Source organism: Grammomys surdaster, unplaced genomic scaffold, assembly GCF_004785775.1.
Source record: "Grammomys surdaster isolate TR1022 unplaced genomic scaffold, NIH_TR_1.0 126048, whole genome shotgun sequence".
NCBI lineage: Eukaryota > Metazoa > Chordata > Mammalia > Rodentia > Muridae > Grammomys > Grammomys surdaster.
Window position 1 is genome coordinate 1,344,740 of NW_021620860.1, and position 24,869 is coordinate 1,369,608.

General features: G+C 52.8%; 2 protein-coding genes across 3 annotated transcripts in view; both read right to left on the reverse strand.

Moving 5' to 3' along the window:
* Window positions 1-213: 213 nt before the first annotated feature.
* On the reverse strand, window positions 214-22,255 carry Stard3 (StAR related lipid transfer domain containing 3). The gene is made up of 15 exons (XM_028755098.1): window positions 22,118-22,255; window positions 9,100-9,372; window positions 6,295-6,372; window positions 5,876-5,953; window positions 5,701-5,754; window positions 4,867-4,984; window positions 4,603-4,701; window positions 4,330-4,385; window positions 3,881-3,973; window positions 3,141-3,203; window positions 2,930-3,025; window positions 2,543-2,622; window positions 2,346-2,450; window positions 1,311-1,404; window positions 214-876 (listed from the first exon to the last, which is right to left on the reverse strand). Exons 2-15 carry the CDS (start codon window positions 9,319-9,321, stop codon window positions 772-774), a joined length of 1,341 nt encoding a protein of 446 aa, XP_028610931.1. The 5' UTR covers window positions 9,322-9,372; window positions 22,118-22,255; the 3' UTR covers window positions 214-771.
* Window positions 22,256-22,812: 557 nt separating this feature from the next.
* Window positions 22,813-24,869, reverse strand: part of Ppp1r1b (protein phosphatase 1 regulatory inhibitor subunit 1B) — a 9,506-nt gene continuing 7,449 nt past the window's right edge. For both annotated transcript variants that reach the window (XM_028755156.1, XM_028755157.1), the window contains exons 6-7: window positions 23,665-23,787; window positions 22,813-23,580 (exon numbers count right to left, since the gene is read on the reverse strand). In XM_028755156.1, coding sequence (XP_028610989.1) covers window positions 23,531-23,580; window positions 23,665-23,787 — 173 coding nt within the window. In that variant the 3' untranslated portion in view covers window positions 22,813-23,530. The remainder of the gene's footprint in view (window positions 23,581-23,664; window positions 23,788-24,869) is intronic.

The window sequence follows — 24,869 nt, forward strand, 5'->3', positions numbered from 1 at the left end:
GCCTCCCAAGTGCTGGGATTAAAGGTGTGCACCACCACCGCCTGGCAACAAAGCTTTTTCTTTGTTTGAATGAATTTTAATTTGTGAGTAGACAGGTCTACCTGAGCAGTCCTAGAGAGTCTTAGAGATTACTATACAGACCAAGCCAGCCTCAAACTCAAAGATGCCTTTGCCTCCCATGGACTGGGATTAAAGAAATGTACCACCACACCCTGCATTTTTATTTTTTATTTCAGGTTTTTAATTGGCTCAAATCATTACGAAGGTCCCCAGGAAGGCCCCAGTAGAGTGTAAGGGCGTGGAGAGGCCGGAATGCAGTGCCGTCCTCTGCCTTACGTCCCCACGATGTGTGTGGACTAGGGTCTCAGACCCCTTCACTAATGGTACAAAACTTAAGAGAGCTTCCTCACCTTCACGCTGGCAACAGGATGCTCTCCTGCCCCACCCAAGCCCAGGTCCTCTGTGACCAAGTCTAAGGCATGGGGGGCAGTCTCCTTCTCCAGAAGGCAGAAACTTTACGTCAGTATAGGCACGACAGTCCTGGCTCCTTCAGTCTGGGAAACCCCGAGTCCAGGTACTCAACCCCACAACTGCTTCGGACCCTGTTCCTGGGCAGTATGGCTTAGTGGAGGACTATAGCCAGGGAATGAGGTGCCACCTGCTGCGTAGCACAAAGTCCTTCATGAGCGGCAGGAAACCCAAATAGCTCCACTTTCTGGCTCCGGAGGCTGTGGACAGAACCCTGGCCCGCAGGGTAGCGAGGGGACTCGGTCAAGCTCGGGCCCCCAGCTCTCCAACACGCTGCCGCAGGTGAAAGGCAAATTCAAACATGGTGGCCCCAAGGCTCTGGTGGATAAGGTACCGAGGCAGGCGGCCCTGGGGAAGGCAGAGAAAGTTACCTCACAGTTCGCCTTCAGCAGGGTCTCTCAACAGCCCGCATTAGTAGGGGTACCCTGGGCCAGGGGCAGATGCAGTTCTGGAATCTGCCTGGGCCCCCCTCTCCCCTTGTTCCTGGAAGGAGGAACATGTTGTACCCAGGTCTTGGCACTAGCCACATAAACAGACACAGGTAGGGGTGGGCCGGCAGCCAGCCATCCCTCCTGGGGCCTTAGGAATCAGGAGTGAAAGAGGAGGTCACGTGTCTCCCACAATTCAAAGCTAGAAGGCGACCTGGACCTGGCCATCAATCCAGTACAGGAACTGGAACTGGAACTGGAACTGGGGGTCCCTGAGTAAGGCAGAGAGGAGCCACTCCCACACAGCAGCCAGACTGCATTCCATAGCCATGCTGCTCCCTGCTGCGGCCTCACCTTGAGATCTGTGTTAAGAATCCAGATGAAGGTGCAGACCCGGGGGTTGCTGGCTGACTTGAGCACAATGAAGCCTCCGGGGCCATTCTCTCCCCTAAGGAGAGGAATACACAGGGAAGGGCTGCTGAACAAAGCAAGTGCCCGGCTGTCCTCGCCTCCATCCTTGGCCCAGCTGGACTATAGTGAAAGGGACAGTCTAGGAACTACTTCCCTGCCTCAATCTGGCCCAGAGCCGGTGCCAGGGGCAGCAGGACCTGCCCTCTGCCCCCACTCACCCTGTCTACCCCAGCCAGCAGGGAGTTCACCACCAATCAGCCCCTCTCTGCTCAGTACAGACATGTCCAGTAAGCTGTAACTGGGAGACAGGGGCCTAGGCTGGCACTTCCCATCACCCCCATCCAGCATCATGGCCTCCAGAAGAGGGCGTCTTTTCAGGAGGCAGCTGGCCCACAGGCTACTGTTCACCTCCCATGGCCTTTTTGCTGAGCACACTTAAGCCACAGATAAAGAAGTGACACAGAGGACACAGCCTGCCAATCCCCTAGCAAGGCCAGGTCACTGCTGCAAGGCAGAGAGAGCCCTAATCTCAACTCCTTGAAAAGTCCTCACCTCCTGAGGACGTAAGATCTACCTGGCACCCCGGCACTGCGGTCTGGATGAGCCAGGAGGGAATGCTAGGGTACCCTCCCACATTCCACAAGCAAGAGAACGTAAACTCCACTCCCCTCCATCCACACAGACAGGGCAGTGAGAACGGGAAGGGGAAGGTGAGCTCAGAACCCAGCGCCATCCACTCCTCAGCCCGTTCCTGGGACTATCCCAGCCAGCCAGCCGCCCACTCCACACACCCCCTCTAGCTTCGGGGTGGTGGCACAGTGGCAGGCAGAAGATTAGCAGGGTTAGGCTAGAATGGACAGGGCCTGGTAAGCAGGGACTAGAACACGGCTTCAGCCTCGGTGTGGTGGGCCAGAGGAGAGTTGTCCAGCTATACACTGTACCCCGAGTTGTTTACAGCTTAAGGCAGGCCAGACTCACCTGACGTATTTGTGCGTGGGGGGCTTGGAGCAGTGTGTGGTGGCAATGCCAGATGAAAGGTATCGGTCCCTGCGCCGCTCAATACGTCGGACATTCACGAAGTCCCTGGGGGTAAGGCAGGTTAGCACAGAGGTCCTGAGTGCGGGGGGGGGGGCCCCCGGGGGGGTTGGCTGAGAGGAGAGGACCTGGGTGCTCACCTGGGGGACACAACGCCACCTGCGGCTCCGGATGACACATCATAGGAGACAAGGGTGTTGTCCTCCACCCTCTGTAGGATCTAAAGGCCAACCAGGGAGCTCTGAGGTACAGGGGGAGCCCTACATTGCCCCAGCACCTCAGAACTCCGGACTAGCCTCCCAGCTGGGGACACTGTACTAAGAGCCACTGCTACCTGCAGGCCCAGAGCTGGGTACAAGGTAAGCACACTGAGCCTTCTTGCCTCTTGGGGCAACCACAGCAGCACCTACTTCATAAGTAGACGCTAGAGATGCTAGCTAGCCTCTGGAGGAAAATGCGTACAAGAAGGTATGACTGTGCCCTGGTCCATGTGGGAAGAGATGGCAGGCAGGACCTGGGTGGCTCACCTGGCAGGCAGTCACCGTCTTGTTCCATAGCACCATCCTCTCGGGCTGCAGGATCACTTCCTGGTACACCAGCTCAGCAGGACAAGGCAGGAAGGTCTGCAGGAGGGGGTCACGGGTGAGTGATGCCAGAAAAGCAACCTCCTCTGGTCGGGAGACTTAACAGGAGCACTTCAGACAGAGCAGGTGTCTCTGGGACCCCTTCCTTACTCACCTTCAAGATGAAGGTCTTGCCATGGAAGGGAACTTCAATGGTGTACACAGTGTCCCCGTACTCCTGTGGCAAGGACAGAGAGTGACAGGGAGGAGGGTGGAGGGCACCAGTGAGTAAGGGGGACTTTGGGCCCAGGAACAGGTGACAGGCAAGGTAGGTTTCCAGCAGCTTAGTGAAAGCTCCAGAGTCTAGGGACATCTTAGCAGCTCTTAGAACAAGGTTGTTCCGGCAGGCAAGAGCACGTGCAGAGACCCGCGCTGCGCTCACGTTGAAAGGCAGGAGCTCAGCTGTGACTGCAACCAGGAGAAACCAGAAGCACAGCTCCAAGCTGCCAAGGGCTGCCAGAGGAACTGGCCAGCAGGACCTGGGCATGCTTCCCTGCTTCCCTGCTTCCCTGGCTCTCTGCAATCGTTTTAGATAATGTTGTTTTGATCACGAACCAAAATATCACACACAGGACAGAGGTTGGCTTCCCCTCAGAACCTGGATCTCAGGGATCCAGACATCAGGGAGGTGAGGCCTGGGCTGTGGGAAACGGAGAGACGAAATCCAGGCCAGCTTAGCCTCCTGCTGAATGGCTGACCCCAGACGACAGCTACTACAGAACCCCACCACCTCCCTGGGGCAGGACATGCTTCCAGTTTACTCAGCCCTTGGGTTCACTTCTCAGGGCTCAGAAAAGGGGTGACGTGACGACTCCTACCACACACAGGTAAGCCAGGCTGGGCGGGGCTCCTTACATTACTCCTCTCGAACTTCCAGTTCTCCTCCTGGGCCAAGATCTGATCCACCACTGCTGTCGCTTCCTTTCCCTGACGGATATACTCCCGCTCCTGGCCAGGGGAACAGAAGAGGTCAGTCGGGGGCCTATGCTCTCTTTGCTCCAAGCCTGTTCTTTCTCCACACATTCCACAACCCTTCCAGAGGCCAGCCCAGCTGGATGTGGGGTCCGGGTTGCTGTCCCTGGCCCTGCATGCTTTCTGTGGCATGCAGAATTGCTGCTGTTCCTGAGTCCCCAGGCATGGGGCGGGTCAGCGGGCCTGACTAGCCAGTGGCAGAGCAGATATTCCCAACAGTTACTAACTCACACTCAGACCAAGGTCTACCTTCTGCTGGGATTTCTGTCCAGCCTGAGAGAGCCCAGCACTGACCCGTTCCAAGGGTGGGGTAGATGTGGGCAGAGGAATACCTGGGCAGAGGAACTTTTCTTCCCAGGGACTTCCTCATCGGATTCATTGTCAGACCCTGTTAAAAACAAGAGCAGAGGACAGAGGTGGGGAGCGAGAGTAGGGGGTGGTGGGGTTCACACATGAGTGCGAGAATGTGGGGGCTAAAAGTGTGTGGGAGACGGTTGCTGGCTTTCCCCAGGGAGCCTGAGAAGGAACAGAGAGAACAGGCCCAGCCTACCTGGCTCCCCACACGACTCCTCCCTGAAGGCAGCTCCCTACACAGCAGCTCTCACCTGCAAAGGATTCTGGGGGAGAGTAGAACTGGCCCTCAGACAAAGCACCAGAGAACAGCAGGGGTCCACGGGCAACAGCAGCCTGGGCAGCAAGATACCCTGCAGAAAGAGAGGCATGGGCAGCCATCAGCCCAGACCAAGAGTTCCCCATCTAGGGCTCAGAGAGGCAGCTCAAGTGGTCAGAGGCTCAGACTAAGGCATTTCTTGGAGCTGAGAGGACCCTCTCAGAAACCAGGTCACCCAGGCCCTAACCCCTAGACTCACATCTCTCCTCTTCAGCCTCCTGGGGTAGGACTTTGAAATCAAGGAACCAGGTCTCCAGCCAGGCCAGGACGAAAGAGACGATGGGGAGCAGGTACCCGAAGGCGCCTTTGCTGAGCAACTGAGACAGGAGGAGAAGACTGAACCCCATGGCAAGGGCTCCCCCAAACCGAGAGCCCTCTCCTGAGGCCACCAGCTCTGGCTAGCCAGACTAGATATACCCTATTCCTGGTGCCAGCTGTTTAGGGACCAGCTATGGCACATGACTCTAAGATGAATTATGTCTGTGGCAGGACAAGCTGATTCTGGCTAGATGGTGTGGCTCAGGCAGCACAGGGCTTGCCTAACATGTACAGAGCTCTGGGTTCCACCCCGGCACTTTATAAATCAGCAAAGCGGTACATGCTTGGAATCCAAACTGGGGTGGTAGAGGCAGGAGGATAGAAGTTCATGGTTACCAGCATATGAAATCCCGTTTTAATGGAAAAGAGAGCTATGTGGGGTAGTGTACTGGGGAAGCAGAGGCAGAAAGACTTCTTCTGTGAGTTGAAGGCCAGCCTGGTCTACACGGTAAGTTCCACCCCAAGCAAGGGGTACAGTCCCTGACTCCAAATACACAGATATAGATTAGGTAGAGGTGTAGGTATAGAATTATTGACCCTTAGGGTGACAGAGGTGTAAGTTAGGGAAGACAGTAAGGATGACTCATTGCAAATAATGAGGAAGAAGATTCCCTTCTTTCCAACACAGCAGGAGCAGACACCCCAAACCCTCCAGAAGAGAAGCCCACCCTCAGGCTGGATGTCTATCAGACCAGCGAGATCCTGAGCCACTGACCTCAGAAAGGATGACCTTGACAATGAGGAATGCACTGGACACCAGTGTGGTGACCTGCTGGGCACAAAGTGGGGCAGGAGGGAAGGCGAAGGCTGGGGAGGGCGCCCTCTCCACACACCCCTCACACCAGCCCTGACCAGGGAAGGCCTCGGAGTTGCCGCAGATGGCATCTTACCGCAATCACCCACCAGTGCTGGAGCCGGAGCACAGCATAGCCTAGGAGCAGCCCAGAGAAGCGGAAGAAAGCCAGAACCTGGTGCAGGGAGGGGAGTACATCAGAGGCCAGCTGGCTTCCCTAGCCTACTGCACAGCTCCCCGACACTCTAGCGGTTCCCTCCCATACAGGTAACCTCACCTCAGGCGAGGACAGAGCTCAGCATTTCCTTGGCGGAAACTGTACGTAAACTGCTCTAGAATCTTATCTCCCTGCCCCTACCTTGGGCTCTCTGAAGGTGGGGCCCACTTCGGAGCTTTGTGAAGACTGAGGGCTGCCAGAGGGTGAGCTGATTTCCCCCTACCGGACTAGATGTGGGGTGGAGGAGAACCCAGGTAGAGGTGCTCTGCTGAGCTCTCTGGGAGCCTGAGGTCACTCACAAAGATGTCGAAGAACGAACTCTGAAAGCTGTAGCGGATCACCTCCTGCTCCAGGTTTTTCCGGATGCCAGTGTTGGTCTGCAGAGGCAGATAGGAAGGGCTCTGGGGGCAGGACTGACCTGAAGGATGGTCCTCCCCCAGAACGGAGAGGAGCCCCTGCCAAGGGCATCTGGAGAAGAGTTAGAAATGACAAGCCACCACCCAAGAGGGCTCATGAAGCAACAAGGGAACCGGGCCAGCAGCCCATGACCTCTGACACTAGTTTGGTCCCTCAAGGATCTCAGCAGCCCACACAGGCCAGACTGAGTTCGAGTACACTGTCCAGGGAGATACAGGCCCAGAGGCCTGTGGGCTGTGCAGGGGAGATGGCAGACGCAGGCAGAGCTAGTAGATGGGTCCTGGGGACTGCCTGTTTTATAATTTCATTTCTCTTCTCACTCTCTGGTTCTCCATCTTGCCAGCCACCATCTGAGTGGGGCGAGGGGGGCTGGGAGGGTGGTGGTGTCAGACAGAGCCCCAGGTGCCAAATCAATCAATTAGGTTTGTGCTTAATGAGTGAGATCCATCACAACCCTGCTGCGCTGAGCCTCCAGAGGCCAGCGTGACAAGTCGGTCCAGCAGTGCTTGCTCCGTCCCTGCCCAGCCCACCATGGACTGTCACCAAGACACTTAACACCTTGGCTCAGACGCCAATGTCCAGGGATCTGAGAGACAAGGGAATCTGGACAGATTCCAAGAACCAGACTGTATCCCAACTCCTCATGGGGAATGAAGACGCCAGCCCCTCGGGAGAGGGGAGGACTGTGGTAATGGAGCCCCAAAATCCTCTCTGATGACCAGCTAGACTTGAGTCTTCCTACTCTGCAGGTCATCTGAATTCTGGAGGGATTTCTTGGAGGAGCTTCTCTGACCCAGGGTCTGTTTAGTCCAAGCTGGATTCCAGCTCACTATGCAGACAACAGTAACCTTGAAATCCTAGTTTTCCTGCCTCTACCTCCTAAATACTAGGATTACAGATGTGTGTCACATCCAGCTTGGGGCCATGTGTTAAAAGCTCAGCCCACAGAGCTTGGATCTTGGGGTGAGCCAGTACTAGAAACCTTTAAAAGCTCCTAAGTAGGACAAACAAGATGGCTGTTAGTAAAGGTGCCTGCTGCCCGGGGATGCAGACAAACCCCACCATCTACGCTTCATCAGACACATGTGAGGATGGAAAAGAGAGCTGATTCTTTAAGAGATGTGCTCCCCAACACACACACACACATGTATACACATACACACATATACATACACACACATACATACATATATACACATATATACATACACATATACACACATGCATACATACATATACACATATACAAATACATATATACATACATACACACATACATGCATATACACATACACATATATACACACATTCTTTCTCTCTCTTCAAAATCAGAAAATAAAACAAAAAGACTGAAATTATAACACTGTCGGCACACTCCTATACAGATTATCTGCCAGCAGAGGCTGAGAGGTAAGTGAATCACTGGTTCAAAGACAGCCAGGGCTATGCACGCGCTGTCTCCCTTTGTCTGCCAAGTGGAATGTTGCCTTGACTCTGCTAGGCAGTAAACCCAGTCCTCCGAGACTCTCTCACTCCAGAAGGCAGTGTGTTTGTGGGCTATGTTCTACCACTCTGCACAAGCTCCCAGGGATGCACGGTGACTCCTAAGCAATCGCAGCTGTCAGCCAAAGAATCTCAAAAGCAAAATTATCAACGTTTCCCCACGTCTTCTCTGGTTATAAAATATGTATTCAGTTAGGGGTGTGGGTGAGATGTGGGGTTGCTCGGTTGCTAGCTGGGACCTTCAAAAGGAAGATACTTTAGGACCTTAGGAGCTCAGCTGCTTACCAGTAAGATGACCCAATGCCCTCTTCACTGGTGCCTGCATCACCCCAAGGGTACCAGTTCATCTCGGATACACATGGGTGCTCACCCTCCTTCAGAGCCCTTCCCCACCCTCCAGCTCAACAAGACCAGAGCCAAATTTATTTTTTGTCCTTCTTGCTGTTAACTAACCCCTTTCCCAAACTAGTCATTGATATCAAGAAAGACCAAGCTTGGGGCCTGGAAAAAGGACCTTTGTCAACTTTACCTCTGACAGGGGCACTGAACCCACAGTTAACAAAGAGGAAACTGAGGCTGGCCCAGGTCTGGGGTACCCTGCTTGGGGGCCCCTGATTTTGTAAGGGAGGCTCGGATGTGGATGCTGAACTGTGAGGCAGCTTCATCTCCAGGCCGTCAGGCAGCCGTCCCCAAAGCCAGCGCCACCAACCAGGAACTGAAGTTTTTGCCCCACGTTTTTGCTTTTAGCACAGCAGGACCCAGAAGGACCTCAAAGCATGTTTGCTGAGTAAATGGATAGACTTGAGCCAGAGAGCAAAGTGAGCCAGGGAGAAGGGAAAATGTCCCCATCCGGGCTGTAGGAAGGTGCTTGTCCTGTTTGCAGAGTCCCCGCTAGGGGGCAGTATGGGGAATAGGCTAACCGCATAGCTTAGGAGCTAGAGATCTGTTCAACTAGGCTCTTTCAGGCTCTTGGGAGTCTAGGACAAATGCCAACCCCTCTGGTCCCCCACCCTCAGGCCCCGTCGTCTCTATGTGGAAAGTAAATATGGCTATTCTTACTTCCCTTCCTTCATTAACTCAGATAATCAACCGCATGGTGAGGTATTCCTCCCATGTGCCAAGTGGGTGAACTAAGAAGCAGGGGCCTGCCCCCCTCAAAACACGGACCCCAGGTTCCCACTCACATTTAGCTCGATGATCCAGAGGAGGGAGATGAAGAGAAGGTCGAAGGTGACGAAGAGGCAGAAGGTGCGGCGGACGTCAGAGATGGCCCTGCGCTTCTCCAGAGGCGGTGGGATGAGGTGTGAGGAGAGGCTCTGGCTGTGGGACAGTGAGGTGCCCAGGGAGGCCAGGGCTGGCAAACTGCGCTCCAAGTCACAGGTCAGATCGCTGGGCAGCTTGCTCATCCTGGTGGCCCCCCACGTTGAAGTGGGGACAATGGAGCCTCAGCGGCAGGGCTGGGAGAAGAGGGAAGTGGCTGTCAGGGTCCTGGGAATGCCACTCCTTTCCATACCAACCCCAGGTACTCCTAGCCCTCCACCAAGGCCCACAGCTCTGTGTAAGTCCCCTCACTCACCACACTGCACTAGCTGGCAAGACTTGAGCACCCCCTGCCCCCCCCCCCCCCCCCCGCTCTGTCTTGCAGCTTGCAAGTTCTGGCATCCCCAAGAGGGCACTTACTGGCCTCTGAATCTTTGGGACACAGCCTGTTCCTGTACAGACTGAGGCTAGCCTTGGGTCCTGTCAACAGCCTTTGGCTGGCCTCCGCCCCCACCCCAGGAGAAGAGGCCCCAGGCTCTGTTCTTTGTTTTCAAAGCACAAAGCACACTCCCTCCAGCAGCCATCCCCTCCACCCCTAATCCATGGCAACTGGGAGGGGCTCAGTCAGGGAGCAGCGTCCTAGTGTGCCTGGCTGACTGACATCTCAGTCTCTGTTCTCTAACACCCCGTCCTAGGCCCAACTACTATCAACTCTTCACGTTCAACAGCCCCTTCTTCACAAGGCAGCTGGAGGAAGACAGGAACCTGCTATTTCCCCACCTCCTATCCTCCCTCAGCTCCCCAAGTCCTGGCAGAGGGGTGAGGTAGGGTAGGCACTCTGCCAAGTTCTTCTAGCTGGGCAGCATCCCATTCTGACTTAGAACAGCCACTTGGGTCTTCAGTCAGGTCCCACTGGACGGTGTCATCAAGGGTAGGCATAGGACTTTGACTTGGTCACTGCTGTCCCCCATGAGCCTGGCACCGCGCTTGGCACACAGCAGGTACCTTGTAACTGACTGTTGGATAAGTGAACACTCCAGAAGGTCTCTCGACCCTCAGTTCCATGAGGCGCAGCAGGGAGAAATGGGACTAATCCCGATCCCACCACCGCCAAGACAAGCCCACTGTGGTTGCCCAGCTTCCACATGGCCAAGGCTAGCCCACTGTGGTTGCCCAGTGTCCTCATGGCCAAGGCCACAGTCACGCCCAAGCAGGACAGGATGGATCTTCATACGGGTGAGATAGTCAAGGCTCCGGGCTGAGGGCACTGATCTAGCCCTGAACACCCTGTGCAATTGCGGGACTCTGGTGGACTACACAGGCAAAGTAAGCCTGAGTCCTTTGACGCCATGAAGGCCCTATGCCTAGGGTCCCTGTTGCACCAATCAGCTGAGCTACAAGGGACAACGTCCCCTGGGTGAGAGAAAGGAAGGCCTGTTGGGAGAGACTGGCCAGCTCCAGCAGGTATCAACACAACATCTTGAGAGTTGGGGGGGGTGTTTGGCTAGTGAAGGGGAGTGAGTCCTAGATACTTACTTGTCCCTGATTTGCAGAAGGAGGATGGAGCACCCCCCTTTCTGATCTATTGATGCTGTCTCTGTTAAACCTCTTTTCTGTCTGCCACCTTCGGGTCCTTAACCTACCAAGTCCTAAAGGGGACCAGGTTTGTGGCCAGTAGAAGGTCCATCCCTCCACAAATAGAAGCAGATGGATTATTCTCTGTAGAGACCCCAAGCCGGCTCCAGACCCAAGGACTCCCCTGTACACAACCTCCTAGAGCGTACTTGGGGAGAGCTGGGCTCGGCTCCAGAAGAGAGCCATCAGAGGAGGGGATGTGACACCAGGGCACTGGGACTCTCCACATCTACCGGTGGCTCGAGGCCAGACTACAGACTCAGCACATACATCGCGCACTGGGACTAGTCCCAGCTCCAGGGCTGGTGACATTTCTTGTGTCTTCTCTCTATCTCCTCCTGTCTCTTTCTTGTCTGCATTTCAGAGTGGCTTAGAATTCACTTTTATTTTTTTCCTCTTTCTTTTATCTCTCTCCTAGATGTTTGCTTGCCTCCTTGTTTGAAGTCAGGGTCTTGTGTAGCCCAGGCCTTTGGAGCCAAGGACAGTCTTGAACTTCTGATCTTCCTGCCACCTTTTGAGAACTGGGAATTGAACCCAGGGCTTAGTGCATGCTGGGAACAAAACACTCTGTCAGTTGAGCTGTGCCCTCAGCCCAGCTTGTATGAAAGAGGAATCTGAGCTGTGCAGAGTAACTGTGCTTATAATCCAACTGAGGAAAAAAGAAGAGGAGTTCAAAGCCAGCCAGGGAAACAGTGAGATCCAGCCTCTCCCTCATCTGCTTCACAAAACCCCAAACCCAGAACAACTCTCCATAGGAATCTGGGGTGCGGATGTAGCCCAGAAATAGAACCTGACTAGCATGTGCAACAACCCCAGAGTTCAACCCCCAGGAATACAAGGAAGTAAAGAGAAGAAGAAAACATAACAAACAACAAGTTTTAAAAAATAGAACACCCATGCCCTCCCAAGCTTCCAGAGTCTACAAGTCTGAAATCAAGGTGCCAGCAGGGCCGTCTGCGGTGCTTGGCACCCATGCTTCTGGTGGTGCACAGCAATCTGGCATTCCCTGGCTGGAGCTCTCTACGCAGCCTGTCTCTGCCACACTCTCACAAAGCACTCTCCCTGGCTCTGTCAGGGGACACTAGTCACACAGAACCAGTCTTTTTAGATTAGGGGTCCACTTGCTCCTGGGTGACTGCTTCTCATCTGTGATGGCCCCATTTCTCTAAGGTCACACCCTGAAGCACGGGAGTGTTAGGTCTCCAACACATCCCCTTTCAGGGATACAACACAATCTATAACCATGTCCGGTTTTTAAAATTGTGATTGTAATGTGTGGTGTGTACAGGTGGTCTGCCTGCATGTATGGCGTGTCTAGGGCTTATGGAGGTCAGAAGAGGGTGTCAGACCCCTTGGAACTGAGGTTGTGAGCTGCCATGTGGGTTCTGGGAATTGAACTCAGGTTTTGAGACAATGTCTCACTATGTCGCTTTAGCTGTCCTGGAATTTACTATGTTGACCAGGCTGCCCTTGAACTTACAGAGAGCCTCCTGCCTCTCCTTCCAAGTGCTGGCATAAAGGTGTGCTCCACTACCCTGGGCATGAACCCGGGTCCTCTAGAAGAAGAGAGAATACCTTTGGCCACTGAGACATCTCTCAGCTTATTCTTTTGGGTGTGCACGTATACATGTTCATGGGGGACACATGTGTCATATAGCATGCACGCCAAGGTCAGAAAAGAACTCATGGGAATTGGTTCTCGCCTCTTACCGTACGGGGGCCCCAGGAGTAGAACTCAGCTCATCGGTCTTGGCAGCAAGCTCTTTTAACAACTGAGCCATCTCACCAGCCCTATTTTGTTTTTAGAGACAGGGGTTCATGTATCTAAGAACAAGCCTTGGATTACATACAGCTAAGGATGCCTTGGAGTTTCTGATCCTCTTGCCTTCACCGGCTAGATGAGTTGTACGCACCACCATGCATGTGGTCATGGGGGCTGAATGCATGTGCACGCCCTCCCAGCTAAGCTACAGCCCATCACACCCAGCTTTAGAAAGGAATTCTTCATTTGTCTACAGAACTGACTGGTACTTTTTATTTTGTTTTAATTTTTCGAGACAAAGTTTCTCTGTATAGTCCTGAATGTTCTGAGACTTGATCTGTAGACCAGGTTGGTCTCTAACTTAGAGATCTGCCTGCCTCTACCTCCCAAGTACTGCCCAGTGGTACTTTTTTTTTTTTTTAAAGACTAGATCTCCCTACATAGGCCAGGCTGACCTCAAACTCAAAATCCACTGCTGCCTCTTGAGAGCTGGGATTAACAGTCAAGTTACGACAGGAGCCTTGGTTCTCTATTTATACACCTCTCTCCCCACTCTCTAACTGGGGATCGACACGGGGCTCTGCACGTGCTTGGCAAGGCCTAGCTGCAGTTGACAGATGAATTCCCTCTTACCGGATCCATGTCCTATGAACAACCGTTTATATTTGTAATGACCAGAGACACGGCACTGAATGACGTGTGTCTGTGTACGCATCCACGTTGTCGGGAGTGTACCATCCAGACAGATTCCCTAGAAGCAGGACTGCTGGGTCATCCCTCATGCGTGGTTGGGTTGGGTACTGCCAGATTCCCCTGGCAGTTGGCATTCCTAGCAGTAACGCATGAGAACGTCTGTTTGCCCACAGCCTACAGGAAATACTGTCACCCATGCCTGGGCCTTCCTGTCTAGTTCTCTCCCATCCCGGAGCCGCTCTGAGCACCTCTCACCATCTCTGTATCTCTCCCTTTCTTTTCCAATCTCACTTCTAAGCACTGTGGCTTCTCCACTCCTGGTCCTCTGTCTGTCTATCTTTGTCCCTGGCTTTCCCGTCCTTCCCTGGGCACAGGACTTGGGTGGCAGCAGCTTGGGTGTGAGACAGGCTTGGAGCAGCAACCACCCTGACACTCAAACCCAGACATCCTTGTGGCGGTGAGAGACTCAGATGGGGCTGAGAGCAGAGGTGCTGGGGGTCCTGGAGAGCTGAAGATGCCAGCACGTGGGAGCCATGCACTGGGGCTTAGAGAGCGGCTGAGGGGAAGCTGGCCAAAAGCCACCCTCCTCAAAAAAAAAAAAAAAAAAAAAAAGCAAGCAGCTCGAAGTCCACAAAGAGCTAGAGCACTGGTCCCCAGGAGACTGAGGCTGACTCTGAGCCCCTGTGACAAGGCCTATTTACAAACTTCTGCTTCTAAGCAAGAGAAAATAAATACATAAATGAATGAATAAATAAGTAAGCAAATAAATAAATAAATGGAGCTTTATCTAACTCTTTAGATTAAAAAGCTAATAAAAAATCAGCTTTCTGGTAGCCAGGGGTACTCAAGGGTAGAGGGCACGCTTAGCACGCATAAGTTTCTATCCTTAAGCTACAAAAACCCAAGTCTAGTCTGCTGTGGGCAGCAGGTGCAGTAGAGACCTGCACATCAGCCTTCCCTCCAGTCCAGCATGGCCCTGGAGAACTCCTGGGACACAGTGTGACTGACGCTCAACTCACTCGGGTGGCTTCAAAAGGCTTTGGTAGCCAGGCTAGCGTCTGGCTCACAGTAAAAACCACCTTGACCCAGACCTACCCTGAGGAGTCCCCCAAGCACTTGTTTGGCCCAGAGGGCAGAGGCCTACAGCTACCAGAACAGCCTGAAGGAGGCAGAAATGAACCCCTAGGAACAGCACTCCCGCCCCACCCCCAGCCCACTGCCTACTGTCACAGCACCGCCCAAGCACCTTTGGAGGTGTCAGGAGGGAAGAGCACACTTAGCATGAGGCAGTCCGCCTGGGATGGCTGCAGACTTGACACCTGTGTGCTTGAGGAAGCTGGGCTGTGAAGGCTTGAGAGAGTGGAGAGGAAGCAGAGGGAAGGCTGGGAGGGTGACAGGAGCTGGAAGAGGAGGAAGTGGGGGTGGGGGGGTGGAGGCAGGTGTGTGAGCACAGTGGATCAGCTCCTGTGGCTCCGGAGGAAGGAGTCATGGCAACCTCACCTGCTCTCTTACTGGCCCTGGGACACACTGGCAAAAGCCCAGCTCTCAATGGGGATGCTGAGTTGAGCATCGGACTGTGGCAGATGCAAAGGATGCAGCTCTGTGGTAAAGCACAGATGCCTAACACAACCAGACCCAGCACTGTAAGCAAAACAAATAAGCAAAATGAAAAGGACTTGAGGAGAGCACTCAGAGCCTGGCCCTGTGGTCTGGGGCACAGCAGAACCTTCCTGAGACTCGGTCTCCTCAACGCCATCATTTTAACTTTTCTCAGTACTGGAGATGTAACCCAGAATCTCACACACTGAGGGAGGGCTGCGTTGAACTGCAGCTACCGCTTCTAAGATGTATTTCTTTTCTTCTCTGAGACACAATCTCATGTATCTCTGGTTGGACCCAAACTTACAGTGTAGCCAAGAATAACAATGAGCGTTTGGTCCTCCTGCCTCTACCTCCCACACACTGGGATTACAGGTGAGTGTCACCCGTTTATACAGCGCTGGGGACTAAGCTTAGTGTTCCATGTTTGCTACATTCTACAATGGAGCTGTGTCCCTGGCCCTAAGCTGGTTTTTTTCTTTAATGTTATTTATGTATGTGAGTGTTTTGCCTGCATGTATGTCTGTGCACCACACACATGTCTGGTGCCCTCAGACGCCAGAAGAGGGCACTGGGTCTCTGGGAACTGGAGTGATAAATGTTTGTAAATTTCCATGCAGGTGGATGCTAGGACTTGAACTCAGGTCTTCTTGAAAACCAGTCCATGTAGCCGGGTGGTGGTGGCGCACGCCTTTAATCCCAGCACTTGGGAGGCAGAGGCAGGCGGATTTCTGAGTTTGAGGCCAGCGTGGTCTACAGAGTGAGTTCCAGGACAGCCAGGACTACACAGAGAAACCCTGTCTCGGAAAAAAAAAAAAATACATGAAAAGCAGTCCATGCTCTTAATCGCTCAGCCACCTATCCAGCCCCTCCTAAAATGTATTCTTTAAAGCATTTATTTTATTACTTATAGGTATGTATATATGCATGTGGGTGCCCTTGAAGGCCAGAAGAGGGTGTTGGATTCTCAGTGCTGGAGTTACAGGCAGCTTATTTTGTTTTGTTATTTTTTTGGTTTTGGTTTTTCAAGACAGGGTTTCTCTGTGCAGCTCTGTCTATCTTGGAACTCGCTCTGTAGCCCAGGCTGGTCTTGAACTCAGAGATACACCTGCCTCTGCCTTGTAAGTGCTGGGATTAAAGGCATGTGCACTACTCCTGGTGAGTTACAGGCAGTTTTGAGCCTGCCAAATACTGGGAACTGAATGAACTCCATGTCTCTAGAAAAGCACCAAGTGCTCTTAACTGATGAGCCATTTCTCTCCAGCCGGAGATAATATATATCACACCTGGACTATGCACTTAAGAGTGTTAAATTGGTAAATTTTTTGTTACATATTTTATCACACATATTGATTGCTCCCTCTCCTGCCTACTGGCTTCTCCCCAAACCCACCCCAAGTCTTACAGCTTAGTTCTATAACCACTAGAGGCATTAAAATTCTTATATCCCAGGGATGCTATCTGTACACGTGTCAGAGGGGAGGGGAGGCCAGGGCTTGATCAGAGGCTGAGGTACAAGTGTAGCACATTAAAGGGAAACAGGGAGCTTGGTCGTGACAGATAGTAAAAGCCACCCTGAAAGGTCTGGGTTCAAAGCTGTACTATACAACCAATCTGTGGGGTGGCACAAAGCAAGCTCTCCAGCCCCTCATTCCCATCCCTGGTCATGCAAAGGACAAGTGACTCCCGCTCCGGGCATAGGTAGATCCCCAGGTTAAGGTGGGGGCAGAAGCTGGTCTGTGCTGGCTCCCTGTGGAGGATTTAGGGAGTGTGCCAGGATGGCTCTTTGACACCAGCCCTTCTTGTCACCCTCCCATGGAGATGGGGGAAGCAGATAGGAAGACCCCAACCATGAAAAGTGGGCCTTGAAGTGTCAGGAACACAGAGAGGGTTCTTATAGCGTTCTTCCCCAGGCCAGAGGCCCCAGCCGCCTGCCTGCAGCTCCATATCCTGTGGACTGCAGCTGCCAGCGGGCACCTCCTGCCCAAGACAAGTGTGTGCCACGGCTCCTGTCACTTACTGGCTAAGCCTCTGCTCTTGTACCTGTGGACTGGGAACACCTGTCTTTACCTTAACTGCCTGGTAATAAAAAGAAACAGAAGTGTCCGGAACAGTGGATTCTGTAAGAATTCCAAATACTTCCTAAGGCCAGACAGGCAGTCTACCCCAGGAGGCTCTGTGTGCCCCCAAAAATATAAGTCTTTGGGGTTGCTATGGGGGACTTGAGGGTACATTCAGGGGAGTCAGAGAAGCCAGCTGAGAAATGGGCTCCAGGCTGGGAGAAGGATCGAGCCCTGGCTTCTCACTTCTCTCGGAGTGAATCCCCCTCTGCTGTAATGGGAGAAACATCAGTACCTACTGGCCCTGCAGAGATGGCTCAAAGAACATCCCTGACACACCTGCCTCTTCTACAGAAAAAAAAAAAAAAATCAGTGAGTTGTCTTTGGGTCAGGACTGGGTATTGGGTCAGCCCTGGTCTTTGTCCTGCTGCAAGCACACAGGCAGCAGCCCCAGCTGGTAGTGGCCCTCGGAACCACCCCATACACAATCTCCCACACTCATCACACACCCTACCAGGAGAGGTAAGGATAGCCCCCTGGGAAGGAAGAGACAAACCCTGCCCATGGAAACCTTAGAGAAGAGCACAGCTGACCCACCCCAGGGGTCTTTCCACTGAGCTGAGACCTATCACACAGGAGGCTTCACCAGCTCCCAACAAGCTCAGCAGGGGAGCCCAGGGCACTCTTGCCATATCCACACCACCAACAAAATTTTGGGCTGGTCCTCCCAAATCCAGCCAGTACATACCCTCTTCCCAATTACCCCCATGTCACCCCCCTGAGCCATCTCTCATGGCTCTATCTCCTTCCTTCCTCCTTGTACTTGACCAGAGGCTACTCTTAACCCAACAGCCACAGGAACCCTGTAAGGTCAGACATCTCCCAAAGTCCCAATCCTCTAGTAGCTTCCAGAGCAAGCAGAGTAAAAGCCACAGTCCCCACCATGGCCCACGGCACACGCCCGTCCTTTGTCTCTTCCCCCTTAAATTCTCCACTCCAGCCACACTGGTCTCCGCTGTCCCTGGACACAATAACTTGGTTCTGACTCCATCCGGGACTCCTATACTGCTGTCCCCTTGCTCCATTCTGGTTTCTGTGGATGCAACCCTGTAGAGAGAACTTTCTGGAGCCTCCTATTCAAGCTACATCTCCTCTTTAGCTTTCTTCTTGGTCACAACACTTGTTTACTCTAACACTGCTGTCTTCTGGATTTCCTGCCATTTTCTCATGCTGGAAGTTACACTCCACGAGAACAGCCTTGCCCACTGCTGCACTCCCTGAGAAGCATACCAGGAAATGTGCGGATGATTATTTACAGACTTCTCTCCCAGACACGTGTTGGGATGCACAGGGTTACTCGTGCCCAGCCCTCAAAGCAATCTTCCTGAAATTGGATCTTGCTCATCCAGCATCCTGCCCTGCTCAGGGCCCAGGAAGCTCCTCCACAGCCGACACGGGAGCTGATTTCCCAGGCACCTGCATGCAGGGTGGCTGCCCTGTGGCAATGCAAGGAAAAGGGCCTAGGTGAGCTAAGTCCCTTGGATAAGGAACATTGAGAAGGAGGAGGGACCCTGGTCTCTTCTCTAGATGTGGGGTTTAATACCTGACCCCCATACAACTGAGGGCTGCTCCCAAACATGGCACAGCAGGTGCCTCACTTCCTCATTCCAGAACAACCTCCTCCACTGCCAGAGAGCAAAGTTTTCCTCTGCCGTCCGAGTTCTTCTGACCTCAGGACTCCAGGTCAGAACCACGCTTATCTCATCGCTAGACCTGAGCCTTGGCTGCCCAGGTCACAGTGGCAAGCCACAGGTTATCTATTAAGTAAGCTGTTCTACAGAAGTGAGTTCTGCCCAGAACTGGAGAGATCTGGGGTCAGCATTAGACCTGAAATCAAAAGCCCAGGGCCACCCCTTCTTGAGTTGTGTCCTTGTTCAAGTCACTGAGTTTCATCCATAGCGTCCTTCTCTGTAAAATGGAGATCAGAGAGGACCTACCTAAGTGAGCTTGAAGGATTGAGAAATTCCACCTGCATGGTACCTGTTCTACAGAAGTGTGAGTTCTGACCGCTCCCCCTACCATTCCCCGCCAAGGGATGCAGGCCAGAGCCAGGCAGATGCAGCAGGGCACTGTGCCCAAACCAAAGGGCCGTCTGGCCTGCTGGTTAGGAGGACTCTGCCTCAGGAAGTTTATCAGGGATAGCTCTCCTGTTCGTTGACTCCTGCCCTCAGCCTAGGTAGGACTGATGTCAGGCTCCCTAGCCACGCACCCACAGTGGGCTTGTGAAGGCCCCTGGCCGTGAAAGTTTGAAGAGAACAAGGCACACAGCAGCAGTGAGAAACATGACTGCAAACCCAAAGTAGTTTCCATTTCCCCTTTCCCTGGGTTACGTAGGAAGAGGAGAGTCAGACTAGCACAGGAACCGGTCACTCCTTCTTAGACGTGGTTCTGACCACACACTAACTGGAAAGCCCACCACATATGTCAGACTTGCTTAGCCCCTGCCCCCACCCTGCCCTTCTAGGATTCCCCTAGCTCAGTGGCTCTGTGACCTCTGGCCCACTCAGGGGCTGGTGAGTCAGACTCCACTCCATTCTTTAATGATCCTGGGTAAAAACTAAGGCTGAGGAAGTCAAGTTCCCAGAGTCACTCTGGAAAGGGCCAGCACCTCAGAAAGTTGTGAGCTCTTTCACAAAAAGGCCTGAGCACACAGGCTCGTCCCAGGCCCAGCTCTGGCCAGACAAAAGCCTACATTTTCCGTACTCCAGCCAGAAAACATTCAGAGGAACACACAGCTAACAAAATGGCATGCTATCCATTGTCCTCTGTCCCACTGATATGCCAGCTGCTCTCCTGGATGTTGGGACAGAGGCAGTGCCTGGGACATGGCTATGCATCTAAAATTAAGCTACACGTCTTTAAATCTCTACTGAGTGACTTGAACCAACCTCCCACAAGGCTCAGCTTCCTCATCTGCAGAAAGGAGGCAAAAAACACTACCATTCAACAGAATGAGAGGAGCCATCCAGCCACAAGATTTTCTGGTCTTAACCCACACTGCAATCTTCCAGTGAGCCCAGGTGTGTGTGAGCTCAGCTAACAGCAGGACACAGGAGAGTCTGCAGTGTGACAGACTCTGGCTTAGTCTATCAGGGTCACCAGAGCTAGTGAGGAAGACTGACATAAATCCACGCTGGCCTGATGTGATGGGAGCTTCCAGAAATGTATAAACAAGGGCCCGTGTCTCCCAGAGAAAGAAACATCGGACCTGGGCTACAGTGAGAGGAAGTGAAGCCACAGGGTGGAGGGACTTTCTAAGGCCCAGTAGAATCAATCTCAGGTGGAGAAATGGGGGATGGGCATCCATGAAGGCATGAACAGCAAAGGACTGAAGAGATGTTCATGGTCAAGAGCAAATGTTCTACTACTGAGTGACCTCTCCAGCTAACCCCAACCCCCACCACTCCCATTGCCTTTTTTTTTTTTTTCCAAGACAGGGTTTCTCTGTGTAGCCCTGGTCATCCTGGAACTCTGTAGACCAGGTTAGACCCACCTACCTCTGCCTCGTGAAGGTGGGATTAAAGGAGTATGCCACCAGTGTGCCAGGCTAGCTGTTTTGTTTTGTTTGGCAGCGCTGGAAACAAAACTCTAAAGCCTGGATCTTTTTCACCCCTGAATCTTTATTCAGTAGGATCCAGATCCTGTTCCCAGTGAGTCCAGGATTTCACTTAGAACCCAGAGACAAAATGAGGAGAAAGCCATACCAATCATTCTCAAGTAGCTTATGAAATTAAGTCATAACCAGTGAACTCGAGTGTCTTACACAAGACATGATAAGGCATATTACTATCGTCATCTTCCAAACTAAGAAAGGAAGACACTGACTTCATCGAGGTCTCAAAACAATATCAAAACTCAGGCAGCCTGGTGCATGGGTCTACAGCACAGCCACGATACTATGGGTGTTCAGAGGACACAGGGGGCAGGGTGGCCAACCTCTGGGGTGGAGGAGGGTGGTGTGGAGGTGGTGCTGTCTGAGCTGGACACTAAAGGATAAGTCAGAAGGAGGCCCAGCAGATCAGAGAGGAAAGAGGTAATGATGTATACAAAGGCATGGAGATGAGAAGAACCCTTTGTGAGCAAGGCACATCTTACAGTAAACGTGAGCACAGAGCACTCTCCTCAGTCAGCGACATAGTCAGACTCGTGATATAAAAGCTTGCAAGAGCTAGAGTCTGGAGACTTGTCTGCAAGCTGTTAGGACATAAGCTGCTGGAAACGTCGAGACACGTCAACAAGGGTGGTGACAGAGAAGGTTCAGGGAGTCAGCCACACTGGTACCTCTGAGCAAACAGGATAAAGGATGTTAAGACAATTCCAGAGCTTTTCTCCTGGATAAAGACAAGAGTGGAAGAATTTACAGAGAAAAGATCAGCTCAGGTTTGAAACATGTGAGTGCCTCCTGAAGTGGAGGTATCCCATAGGCATAATTGACAGACAGCTAATTAGGAGACCCAGGAAGGGGATTTGCTGGTATCATCAATCTGGATATTCAGTGGTCGTGGACCTGATGCTACAACAGTAGATGAGGCCATCCAAGATCAGAGTACAGAGAGGCGGGTTGGGCCAGAGAGAATGTAAAGCAGTACTTCTGACCTCTTGTCAGAGAGGTAAGAGGAAAAAACAGGAAATATTGGGGAGTTTAAAGGGTGGAAGCATGTCAGGAATGAGAGGCAACAGTAGCCAGGCACTTCTGAGAAAAGTTGAAAGGGCCTTTCTGATATCATTGGGAAGTTATGCGTGGATGTTTCCAACGGAAGTTGTGGGAAACAGTGGGTGGCAGAGAGGCAGCCTATTAGTATGTTTTTTCCCTGATTCTGACCCCTTCCCACACCCAATCGTGCCCCATAATACTCAGATACCGACTCCTTGCCTCTCCTTTTACTATAAAGAAGGCTTAGGAAAGCGACCGCACAAGTCCTCCCGACCCTCTTGGGTAAGGACCCAAGACACCCTCCCCAACCCTGCGCGCGCAGCAGCGAGTGAAGAGGAAGGGGGCGGAACCCGGAGCGCGAGGGGTGTGGGAAGGGTCGGACCGAACCAAAGACGGACAACCGGGAGGGAAGCGGGATCCGTCGGGTAGAGACAGCTCTCCTACCACCACCCGGTCCCAGTGACCGCTGCAGGACCCACCTGCTTCATGTCACCACGGTCCCCACTCTTCCTGCCTCAGCTGCAGTCCCACTCCACGGCCAGGCAACTCCTCAGAGCGGAAGGAGATCTCCCAGCGGCGCTACTTCCGCCGCTGAGCCCCACCCCGAGCCCGCCCCCAAGGCAAACCAGGATTCGTGTGACCCTGAAGCTCCGCCCTAGACCCGCCTCGCTCACCCGGAGCCTCTGAGACAAGGTCCAGAAGTTGAACCGAGACCAAAGTTAGACCGTGTAAGGTAAATAGTGCAGAAACAGGAGAAAGAACTCCAGAGTGTCATGGTTATTAGACCATACAGGCCTGGCACTGTGGAGGGTATGAGGGCCGATCTGTGAGCACAAACCTCTTGGAGAAATCCATGTTTTTGTTTCTGGGGCAGTCTCAGGTTAGCCTCGAACTCAGGATCCTTTGTCCTCAGCCTTCCAAGTGCTGAGATTACAGATGTGCACCACCACATCCATCACACACTTTTAAAGAACCTTTGTTCTCCCTTGGCTTTTAGTCATCTCCCTCAGGAGCTAGTATGTCTGCCATGCTTAAAGCCTGCAGGAAAGGCTCCTGGGAAGGACTGGACACAAGGGTCAAGATCCTGACCCTAAGATAACCACCATCTTCCCTGTCAGAACATACTATTACTTCCTGGTCTCTCCTCCCTCCCCTGAAAGAGAAGTCTCAGGACAATTATTTACAAAGATTTATTACAGCATAGGAGGGGTTCAGGCCTGGGGTCAGGGAAGGAGAAGGGGACCAAGTTGCTGGAGGACAAAGAGAACCAGGCTCCCTCCACTGTTGTGGCCCCTCTAAGGACATATAGTAAGTGCATTCCTGGCACCAAAGCACACACAAAACGCAGCAAGCAGCCTCTGCCAGTCCATCCTGCAGGCACCCAGCAGGAATGGGACACTAAGGGAGGACATCCAGAGCGTTGAGGCTCTGCAGAAGAATGCTTGAGACCTGGGCCCTGGTTGAAGTCTATGAGAGAGTTAGGGACTCAGAGACCCTCATAGGAAGAGGGGATGGAGGAGATCTCAGGGTACCTGTAGGCTCTCAGCACCTCCTTTTCCCAGATCTTAGGGCCTGTCCTATGGGTCTCCTGTGCCCAGGGGAAAGAATCTGGAAAGGAGACTTTGTGAAGGGTTAATTTTTGTTTATGGCCTTCTGGGCTTTCCAGTGTGGGCTCTCTCACCTCCCCCCTCCCACCGGGTAAATAGAAGAATGACTGGCAGGGAAAGGCATTGGGGACTCTGGGCTTCAGCCAAAGCAAACACAGACCAGCCTTAGTCTTCTAAAAGTCAGAAGCCGCAGCCCTAGCAGGTGAAAGACAGGGTACAAAGGAGGGTGGGGACAGAGTGGGTTTCTGGGGAGCACTTCCTCCTGGGAGACACAGGGCTCTGAGCTTATGTGCCAGGCTCAGGGTGAGTTGGATGCTGAGGCTCCTCTCCGGGCTCTGAAAGACAAGTAAAGAGGACTTAAGGCCGGGTTGGCCCAGGAGGTTTCCAGCCACCTCCCCAGCTCATACTCCAAAGCTCACCACTTAGTGTTGCTCTGCCTCCCACTTGGTCCTCAGAGTTTCCATCTCTCTGGGGCTCATCCAGAGGAGGTGGGCGCTCCCAGGGCCCCTCCAGACCCTGGCCACAAGTAAGCTTCTGCCCCACTGGAAGAGAGGGCACACATACGTAGGCTGAGTGGCCCTCTGGTGTTGTCTGACGGCTTGAGGCCAAGCTTCTGAAAAATCCATCGCTGCATAATGGACAGAACCCTGGCCTGGACAACTGTCCCTGTGATTTTAACTTAGCTCATGGGCACTTTTCCAAAGGAAATATTATGTAAGAAGATTGGTATAGATTACTTTAGATAACACCTTCTGGGAAGCTGGGTGTGGAGGCTTATGCCAGTAATGTAGCTATCAGGAGGCTGAAGCAGGAGGATTGCTTTGAGTTCAAGGTCAGCCTGAGATGCCGTGTTAGATTCAGGCCAACCTGGATTATAGAATGAGACTGTGGCCTCTCAAGAGGCCCAGAGAACTGGTCCCCAGGGTTATTCGGGAATGCAGGAAATTGGTGTTCCCTGAGGGTTCAGTCATGTAACTCAGGGCCCCCTTCTCCTTCCTAAGGGAGCAGCTTTCATCAATTTTTCCACCTGTTCTGGGGTGGAGGTGGGGCTCAGAAGGAGTTCACTCAGTTCTGCCAGCTCTCTGACACCCTGTCAACCAGAGATGCAGAAAGGAGACCCAAGGCTTCTTGTCTGGGCCGAAGAGCTGAACAGGAGTGGGAGACTGCTTGCCATTCCCATAAAAAAACAGATCCAAAAAGTCTAATGTGCACCAGGCTAAATAGATGAAGCACTGCCTTTTGTGGCCAGGTGTGGAAAATACAACCGTGGGAAGGGAGGAGGTCTTTCCACCTAGTTGTCTGGTGTCGAGATCTTCTGTGGGTTCCTTTCTGGCTCTGCAGCCTCCTGTATAGGTTTTAGGTGCCTTATCTCCAGGCCGCTGAGGTTAAAGTAGAGGTGCAGACCAGACTGGTTCTTAAATCCTCAATTCTACATCTGGACACTAGAGGGCACTCTCCCATCCCATCCTAGGAGGAAAAAGACACCCTCAAGGGTCCTGGAGAGGGCAAATCAGCCAACCTCCTTCAGCACAGCAGAGTACATGCTAGGTTCAGAAATGCATGAAAGGGAATGTTGGTCTCTCTCTCTCTCTCTCTCTCTCTCTCTCTCTCTCTCTCTCTCTCT